The sequence below is a fragment of the Cebidichthys violaceus genome, unplaced genomic scaffold (assembly GCF_023349555.1).
Source record: "Cebidichthys violaceus isolate CVI_PGR_0920_01 unplaced genomic scaffold, fCebVio1.0.p SCAF_14, whole genome shotgun sequence".
Classification (NCBI taxonomy): domain Eukaryota; kingdom Metazoa; phylum Chordata; class Actinopteri; order Perciformes; family Stichaeidae; genus Cebidichthys; species Cebidichthys violaceus.
In genome coordinates this window covers 13,442,046-13,452,045 of record NW_027176307.1, presented here as the reverse complement: position 1 = coordinate 13,452,045, position 10,000 = coordinate 13,442,046, and the positions used below count along the sequence as shown (strand labels likewise).

The window sequence follows — 10,000 nt, the reverse complement described above, 5'->3', positions numbered from 1 at the left end:
TAGGGAAGGTGACCTTAAGATGCTGTGCTTGTGGGGGCGTTATCAGGCTCTGCTGTAACCACTCAAAGCATTAGGAAGACACGAGACAAGAGCTCCTTCATTTCCCACAAACACAGACAGTAGCCATGAGTGTTATCTGGCCGTCTGCACTTCACCCAAAGTTAGCCATTGTCACTTGTCGGCGCAAAACACTTTTCATTTTTGAGGAGATAGTTTAGGTTTAATGCTGAGATTTGAGAGAGAGAGAGAGAGAGAGAGAGAGAGAGAGAGAGCGGTACGTTCAGAAGACAGAAGGGTTTCTGTGGAGTTATCTGTGTGTGAACTTTCCCGTAGATATGTATTGTACGAGGTGAAAATGCTTTGCTAAAATTAGAACTCAGCAACAGACAGACTCAGACTCAGACGAGGCACATCAGTGAACTTCACAACTCTGCTCACAACTTCTTCCATTTCAGCTGAAGTCTCTATCAAGATCTGCTATAATTAGGGGGAGGTTTTCTTCTAACTGAGGTTTCTGAATGATATCTTAAAAACAACAGCTCTATCAAATAAAAGCTTTATTTTGGTATTATGAACATGTTTTAAACGTTTATTCTATTTAACAAAATGTGCCAAACTGCTTAATTCAACAGTATAATAAAAGTCAAATTCAACTTTTAAAAAAATCCTGATTTAGATCAGGAAGCGATCAAATAATAAGGAAACAAGCGCAGGAGTCGTTGGATGCCAGATTGTGATACGTGAGCGATGGATACCCAGCCCACACCCATAATCATAATCTACAGGATTTAACATCAATCTAATTCACAGTATAGCGCTGCATTCAAATGCGGCAAAGGCAAGTGCTTTGTGACAATCAGGTTTTCTCATTTTGCAAAGCAGCACTCCTAAAACCAATTGGATGTGTCATCTCGTGAAGTGAAGTGGAGAGGGCAGAACGTTAGCAAGTAGACTAAGAGTCCTTGACCTTCATTCTGTCTCCTCTCCTCTCGCTCATTGCCGAGTGTCCTCGTGGAATATTTCGAGGACGATTCTCTGAATTTCACGGCCGCTGTATTGATCGCAGGCTGGGTGTGCAGACGAGGATTCGTGTTTTAGCGGCTCAGTGTCTGACGTTTGTGCGGGAGTTTACAGCGTCGATAATCCGACCTTGTCTTTTCCTCCCTGATGCCTTTTTCTATTATGACTTGTTTACTTCTGAGTTGGAAGTTGGGTGTGAGTCTGAAGTGGGCCCTTATTGGAACGACAAAGGCCTCGAAGATGAAATATGGATCCCAGATAAATCCTCCCCAGAACCCGCGGGGTATTTTTTTTTTTTCCGATCCCTCATAATGCTGACGTGACTGTATTGAGCTGCGAAACTCTTGACACCATTCATCTTACCGGCTTTTCTTTTAATTACTGCTCTCCCGTGGGAGCCAGCCGAGTAGTTAAACAGAGAAATCAGCATTACAGCAATTATTGGCTTACAATGAAATGAATACAATCTTGTCATCTGTAATCATTGGAGGCGTCTATGCCTGGGAGAAAATAGGTCCTCCTTTCTATTCCTCAGTGCGGGGAGGGGAGTGTATTAATATCTGCACGGATGCAAGGAGGATCCTTGTCTACCTGAGAGGCCCGAGGCACCTGAAGGACCTTATTATGGTTTATTATTGTAAGTCGTGGAATAAAGCCAAATTCCTATGAAAATAATCTTTAACTAAAAGTCATGGGATGAACTGTAGCTTAGCACATGCAGAACAATGTGCACTGTGTTGGAGTTCTTCCTTTTAATCAATATTTTCATATTGACAATGGGTCACGTGACTTCATGTGGAAGATGTTACTCATAGCGAAAAACCCACCGAGAAATATTATGCAACTGTGTAGTTCCCTTCGCTCTCCGGTTCCTTTTTTTTAAGCGTCTCTCGGCGCACTGTTTTGGTTTTATGGCTCACGAAAAAACCCCAAATCAACGGTGTGCTTCACCCCTCCTCATCAGCGCCACTTCCAGACACACCAGGCAGCTGTTTTCAGCCGCCGTACGCTACCTAGCATCAATCAGCTAACGGACAAAGTTAGCAACTAGCTGGTGAACATCTGTACGTGTGTCTATCTAGTTAGTTGCATGAAGAAGTAGCTACAAGCAGAAACTATTTTGCTAAAAACGATGTTGTCGAGGAAGACGGGACAATTAGAATATGCATGTAAATGGAAAAAAAACATATTTGTTACTTTTTTTGCAATTAAAAACAGCCTGATTGTTTCTGATGTCCCTGGATTCAACAGGTTCATGACGTGTGGTTGTTACCGAGCGTTTTCCACGGCTGATTGTTCAACGGTATTCTCCTCTGAGAACTACTTTGCCTGCAGAGGAGTTGATGCAAATAAGTGAAATGAGCCGTTCAACTTTCAGATGTTAATAGCTGTTATGTACGCTGGAAAGGTCAAGCGATCCCGCTTCATATCATCATATTGTCACATTACTTTCTAACTATCGCGACTCAAAACCACGGGGACAAACTGACACAACACTGAGAGCCTACATGTGTTATTCTAACTAAAAGATAATTAGCACCTTGTGTGCTTCCCAGTACAACCACTATCTTCTACTGGTGGCTGTTGAGCAGCTCAGCTGAATCAGGTGACAGTTAAAAGTCTTGCTCAAGGGAACATTGGCAGTACTGCGGCTTGTTGAACGTCCACAGCCACCGCAGGGAATTTGGTGTTCTGGTCATGAGCTAAAACGTTATGTGGTCATATGGACACAATCTGCTCTGTCTTCTGTCTTCTTGAACATCACTAAATGTATTTAACACATCTTAAAAGTGACAGCTGTGATCTCACGGTTGTGTTCTTGCACTAACTCGTGGGCTGACGTGTTTGTTTGTCCTCCACAGCTACAGAGCGATCTGGACCAGGAGTACCAGGACAAATTTCGCCGGCTACCCGTGGAGATCCAGGAGTTTGTTCAGGACAGCAGCAAGGCCAAGCTTAGCGACGACGGGGTCCACGGAAACCTCGTCGCCTCCTCGACGACGGAGAAGCTCAGCCACAAGGCGGCGCACTCGGAGGACGACACGGAGGAGGGCTCGTCGGAGCGAGTCTACGACACGCCCCTTTAGAGATTCAACACCGGGACACTGATTGGTGGATGTGTTTGTGACCACAGCTCTGGGATGAGACTGCCCCGACTTTGGTCCTAGTTTTAACCAATGGGAGGATTAGATCAAATCTGAGCCTGAACTGGTGAGTAGAGGTCCTCTCTGCGTAGACTTGCGGTCTTGTCCGGGGAAAAAAACGTTTCATGTAAATAGTAACTTTTTGTGTGTGTATTTATATGTTACCTTTTATGTCGTCGTCTCTTTCGGTACGGCCACAGGATGTGTTACAAAGCACTAACTATTTGCAGGAAATAACTTACTTGAACTATTGCACAGAGAGAGTAGTTTCTTTTCTTTTTTTTAATTATTCTTTTTTTATTATCACGATGTTGACAGTAGTGGTGAGTTAGTGAGGTGTGTGGTGCCAAGGTTTTTGAATTTACTTACAGTGGACTTTGTCGTTGAAGTGGAGTCAACTTGTAGAGGAACCACTGCATATTCAGCCTCTGAAGCTTCCATCTTTATAAGATTTAGATTCCCCCTCACTTACCTGCGCTCCCTATGTACCTGTAGCTCTCTTACTTTAACCCAGAGGCCCTGGTAGCTTGCTGGTTCTCCATTTTGTTCTCACAGAACTAAAGCCTAATGTGTTGCTGCTATTTTACTTTAAAACCCATCACCTTTTCTTTTTTTTAACCATGATTTGTTGTTTTTTTTAAATAATATTTGGCATGGTAATATTATGTCATTCTTTTTTCTTTTTTTTATTTCGTTTTGGCTAACAAGTTTGCGTTGTTTGTGGGTGACTCCGCCCCCAGAGAGGAAGTGAAGAGAAAGCGTGTTGTACAGTACCTGCATGTATTTGAAACAACTGTAAACGTTACAGTAGCTCTGTAGCAGAGATGTGTATTAAATGTCAAATCTATTTTCTCGGAAACATTTAAACTAAACCTGCAAAAAAAAAAAAAAAAAACGGCGTGAACCCAGTGTGGCGGTGACGCATCGCCGTGACGTTTTTGCTCTGGACTGGAGGACTAAAACAAGTAACGACGCCCCCTTCTCACAGAGCCGACAGAAGCCGACGTTAAAACACACGCTTAGGTTTAGGCGACGAAACCGCTTGGTTAGGTTGGGCTTGAAATAACTAAACAAGTGCAACACAAGTACGGAAAACACGTTCACTAACTAAAAACACGAGCACCGGTCTCCTGGTTAAAAGTGTTTGTTTGACTGATCCACCTCCTTCCAGCCCCCCTCTGTGCGTGTTTCTATCGGTCTTTATACGACGTTATCTTACTACCGGAGCACGGGGTTCATCGCAGTTACTAGAAAGCAAACTCGCGTCTCGTACAGACGCCAAAGGGCGCCTTGCGTTGGTATCGAGACGCTGAAGGTCGCGACAAAAGCGGAGGTGTTTCGACGCTGAGATCCGGGGCTGAGTTCACGGGTCGCACGTTGTATTCTGTACCTGTTGTCGCCGTGAACTGAAACGGTTAAAGCGGGATATTTAAACAGAAAAAGAGGATCCTGCTGTAGTTTTTATAGAACGCGACCTTTCCTCTCAACTGGTTTGTTGTTGTACCCACAGTTGGAATGTGTGTTCAGTTCCCCCGGTAAACAGAGCAGGATGCCTGAGGATCACAGGAAGTGCGGGTAGTTGTCGCCAGCTGGCGTTGCTCTCACGGCGCTCACCCACAGTTGGCGGCTGTGGTTTGAAGCGGTGGAAATGCGTTTCAGACGCCCCGAGAACGTTGGTGTCTGTGAAGCGCCAGCGATGATCTGATGAGCGACTCCACTGTTTCCTCTTTATGTAACAAACTGTGTCCATTCAGTAAACCACCAGGAAGTGTTTTTAACTTCCATAACTGTCCAGTGCCATTTAACTCACGGGTTCTTTGATATCAAATCATATTTCAGCTGAAAGAAAAAAAAAAAAAAAGAAAAAAGAAAAAGAGAAAGTTGAATGTGAAGGATTACCTGACATGTAAGTACAAACTACTTTTTAAAAAAGACGATATTGATGTGAGAGTCCTGTGCCTTTGAATAGGTTTGCCTTGTTTGATGTTGAATGTGTGAAATGCATCACTGTTTAAATTGCCATTATATTATATAATATGAAGCTGTCTGATATTGAATAGGCCGTGTGCACTTTTAAGTACAGTACCACTACTGAGTAATGCTTGTGATGAGCAGTATTTGACATGCGTCTCATAAGAAATACGAAACATCCTTCTTTTTAGTCTTGAACCACTTTATTTAAAAGCCCCCCCTCGCCCCCCCCCCCCCCCCCCCCCCCCCTCCTTCTCATCAACTTACGTGTATGCACTCTGGAAATGTAAATGTATGTATGACATAAAGGATAAAACATGAAGTTGATTAAAAAAAAAAAAAGATATAGTGTAAAGGGAATTTGCCTGTAATTAAAATAAATGTGGCTATTATTGTACTTCTCTGGAGTGGAATTGTGTGTCTTTTGATTTGTTATTGAATAGAATTGTGTTTTTATTTCTAACAGCTTCACCTTTTTTCTGTCTGTGTTTTACGGTATGTTTTTACTGTCATTCATACATCTCTTTATTTCCTCAGCTTTTCCGTCACCATTTGTTGTATTCAATCATTTTCTCCAGTTCTTAACTGTGGGCTGTGTTCGCATTTTGTTTGCCGTCGTATTTGTCACATGTCATCGTCTCGTCATGGTTCATTATTTAACTTGAAACAGAGACTTCAATGTCTTTGTAGACTGGATAATGATGCCGGTGGAGGAGAATGAGAGGACAACATAGAGGCTGAAAATGATGAACCTACATTAGAATAAAACAGGTCACATGTGTGAGAAACCCGGCTATAGAGAGTGTGTTTGGCAGCATCTGTGGGGCGACTTGGCACGTATGTACTGTATGTGTGTATGTCGCTGAGTGTATATGTACTGTATGTGTGTATGTCGCTGAGTGTATATGTACTGTATGTGTGTATGTCGCTGAGTGTATATGTACTGTATGTGTGTATGTCGCTGAGTGTATATGTACTGTATGTGTGTATGTCGCTGGGTGTATATGTACTGTATGTGTGTATGTCGCTGAGTGTATATGTACTGTATGTGTGTATGTCGCTGGGTGTATATGTACTGTATGTGTGTATGTCGCTGGGTGTATATGTACGGTATGTATGTCACACTCAGGGAAGCGGGGGCAAGCCTCGACGACCTACTTCATATCATCTCCTAGGAAACGGTTTCTTTGAAATAACCCTAAGAGGAACATGAAGTCAAACACTTCCATGACTGAATCACTGGTCAACGCTTTAAAGGAACAGTGCGGAGCATCAAGCGGGATCTATTGGCAGAGATGGAATATCATGTCGATGCGTATTCGTTTCCTTACTGTATAATCGGCTGCCAAAAGGAACAGTTGTGTTTCCATTACCTTAGAATTAACCGTTTATATCTATATTTAGCGGTTTTTCGCAATTTTGCATCAGCCCACACGCACTCGGCACGCGGGAGAAGTTTCAGTTGGTTGCAATCTGCAACCTCGCCACTAGATGCCGCCCAATCCCTCACGCTGCACCTTTAAGTAAGGGAGCGCTAGATCAAGGTTATTAGTAAATTATTCCACAACTTATTGCCTTAATATTACTCACATGTTCAACATAGTGTGGACTTCTTGTCTGGCAATGCATGACCAATATGTGTCATAACTAAACAAGTGGGACTATACAGTATGTGCACATGTTTGTGGGCATGTTTGTATCATACATCCTGTGCCTAAAAAGTCAAATGAATCACTTTATTTTGGAGGGAAAGAAAATCCCAGCAAGCCACACACACACACACACACACACACACACACACACACACACACGTATGTCTGCTGCCACTAATTTGCTTTGAGCATGCCCAGTGATAACACGTTTTTTTAATCTCCAACACATTTTCACACAAAGCGTGTTACTCGCTGTGTGAGTGTTGGAAACTATGCCCCCACAGCTCGCCTTCATGCGCTTTAGAGTGGGATTTTTTTCAGCTGTGTGCAGTGCATATGTTAGTGGTGTGTGTGTGTGTGTGTGTGTGTGTGTGTCTTTTCCAGACTACATAAACTCTGTGTCCTTCTCAGTCTCAGCTCCTCAGCAGAATCCCAAAAGGCAACAGGAGATAAGACAAGCCCGGTCGCCCGTAACAACCTCTGTGACCATTCAGAGGCCTCCATGCATACCGGCGACTAGGAAGTGAGCTAATTAACCCTGAGTTCAAGACAGAAGGAGAGCGGTTTTTTAATAACATTCCCAGGGTTATATAAACAAACTCAAAGGAATATCACCACCCCTGCGTCTGTCCATCTGCTGCTGGGGAGGAGGAAGAGGAGGAGGAGGAGGAGGAGGAGGAGGAGGAGGTGTCCTGTAACTGGGCTTTAATGAGGCACACCAGGAAAGAAGAAGAGGAGAGGACCCCGGGGTGCTGCTTGGAAGGTACACTATGCAGACACACACACACACATACACATACACAGATAGACACACAAACGCATGGAGACGTTCTGATGTCTTGAAAGGAGCTTCACTGACTACTTTCAGTCCTTGGCCTTAAATCCTGACCCCTTCCACTTTGCCCTAAATGTCCTAATCTAGACCAAAATGTAAATCTAATCCAGTATAATCCTAAATCCAAGACACAACTCTGAAGTAATGCTAACACTAAACCTTACCTTTATGTAGTATGTCCTAAAACTTAAAACTTGTCCTCTTTAGAGGGATGAGGAAAAGCACAGTGGCATTCATTCACCACATCTTCATAAGCGCAGAAATGCCAGAGACTGTATCGGAGGGATTTCCTTTCTATTGTCAGCCGGATCGGCTCCAGCGACCCCCCTGTCCAGGATAAAGCGGTTAAAGATAATGGATGGATGGATAGTCTACTATCGTATTCTGTGGCACAGGGACTGCGAAACAAATAAATTAATCAGGCAGTGGTTGCAGGGGTACGCCATCGATTTGACAAATAAACACCAATTTACTCGTCATGGGAGGGTACTAGTCAGTATAATTTCTTCCTTGTCTCTGGAGGAAGTTTTAAAGTCTGAAAGAATAACCCTGATAAAGACTTCTACTTTTTAACACAAACGAGGAGTATAGTTTGAAATATGTACGCTTCGGTCTGACGGGGAGGTTCTAAAGTCTAATGGGGAAGTTAGGACATCTCTGGCTCTGCTGCATCAGTTTTGACTATTCTTTTTAAGTCCCACAACTTTATAGATGAGCAACACTAAATCACTGCAATAGCCTTGAAAGGAAATGCGTCACCATTTTTCCTCCACTGATAAAGAAATATTTTGACTTTACTTTAGCTCCCCAAAGTGCACTTTAACACTTGCAGTTATATTTAATGTGTCCACCCTGCTGCTGATTTACACAAAAGCAAAAGTCTTATGTTAATGAAAACGGGTAAATAATAAGTGTGGAATTTTGATTTGTCATTGAATTTTTACAGCTTAATCTTTGACGTCTGTGTATGTGGTATGTTTTGGAATTACTGTCATTCAAACATCACTTCATTGTCTTTATTTTCTTTGCTTTTCTGTGACCTTCTTGTATTCAATCATCAAACAGTTCCTCAGCGTTCCCATCGTCTACATCTTTTTATTTTCTCTCCAGTCCTTTTTGGTTTGTTTTATTTGCCGTCGTATTTGTCACATGTCATCGTCTCGTCATGGTTCATTATTTGACTTGAAACAGAGACTTCAATGTCAACCCACAGTCTTTGTAGACTGGATAATGATTGCCGGTGGAGGAGAATGAGAGGACAACATAGAGGCTGAAAAATGATGAACCTACATTAGAATAAAACAGGTCACATGTGTGAGAAGCCCGGCTATAGAGAGTGTGTTTGGACGCACCTGTGGGGCGACTTGGCACGTATGTACTGTATGTGTGTATGTCGGTACACTCACCTACATACATGCATACATGTGTACAGTATATATATATTGTATTTAATGTGTCCACCCTGTTGCTGATTTACACTAAAATCTATCAAAGCAAAAGTCTTATGTCAATGAAAATGGGGTAAATTGGTAAATAATATTCTAAAAAAAAAGATGTCGACCCTCTTATAGGGTAACTGACTTTATTCTGATTCAGCTTAATTAACATGACTGTGTTGTGATTGATGATCCCACTGCTGCATTACTACAATAAGGAGACTAGTATTAGCCTACATGTGGTGATGCCAGAGATAGAAATAAAATAAAGTGCCATGAAGTCACTGCTGAGAGTCAGACACACAGTAGCCGCTATATATATATATCTATATATATATAGATATAGAATATATATATATAAAGAAAAGAAGAGAAGCGTTTACAAAGGGAGGCGGTGTTTGTCTCGATCAACGCATGGCGGCTTCGGTAGTCAGCTGTTAGAGAAGCAAGGAGGAGCTGGGTCTGGTTCTGCTGGATGACTCACTCTGTCAACGCACACTCATTCACTCATTATAGCGCACATACACGCACGCGAACGCTTACGCGCAGGCACGTTAGTGGTGGTGGTGGTGGTGGGTGCGGGGGGGGGGGGGGGGGGGGGGGGGGGGGGGGGGGGGGGGTGATGCGCTTGCAGCAGCTGAAGAGGGCTTCCTAATCAGAGTTTACCACCAGGGCCGTTCATTCTCCACTGGAGGGCGAGTGGACAACAGCACCGGGACACTCCGGCAGCGGGAGGGAGGACAAACAGAGCAGACAGTCGGAAGAAGGGGAGACACGGGACAGAGCAGCAGTAGTAGCAGTAGCAGCAGCTGGAAGACACACAGACAACAGGACACTGAGAAGGAAAACCCCGGATCCTGCCAAAAAAAAAAAAGCATCATTTATTTTCCGCCCCGTCGGATTAAACCCGGTCCCCGTCTCCAGCACCGAAATCACGTAAGA

At 43.4% G+C, this 10,000-nt stretch overlaps 1 protein-coding gene across 3 annotated transcripts in view; it reads left to right on the top strand.

Moving 5' to 3' along the window:
• plcb1l (phospholipase C beta 1-like) overlaps window positions 1-7,333 on the top strand; it is a 106,491-nt gene extending 99,158 nt beyond the window's left edge. The window contains exons 33-34 of one of the 3 annotated variants that reach the window (XR_011102789.1): window positions 2,883-3,231; window positions 7,199-7,333. Coding sequence is in view for 2 of the 3 variants with exons in the window: in XM_068708987.1 (XP_068565088.1) it covers window positions 2,883-3,107 (225 nt within the window). In the remaining variant the exon portion in view is untranslated. Of the gene's footprint in view, window positions 1-2,882; window positions 5,533-7,198 lie in introns of those variants that run through there. The other 2 variants (XM_068708987.1, XM_068708989.1) reach the window with 2 other exon arrangements.
• Window positions 7,334-10,000: the final 2,667 nt, after the last annotated feature.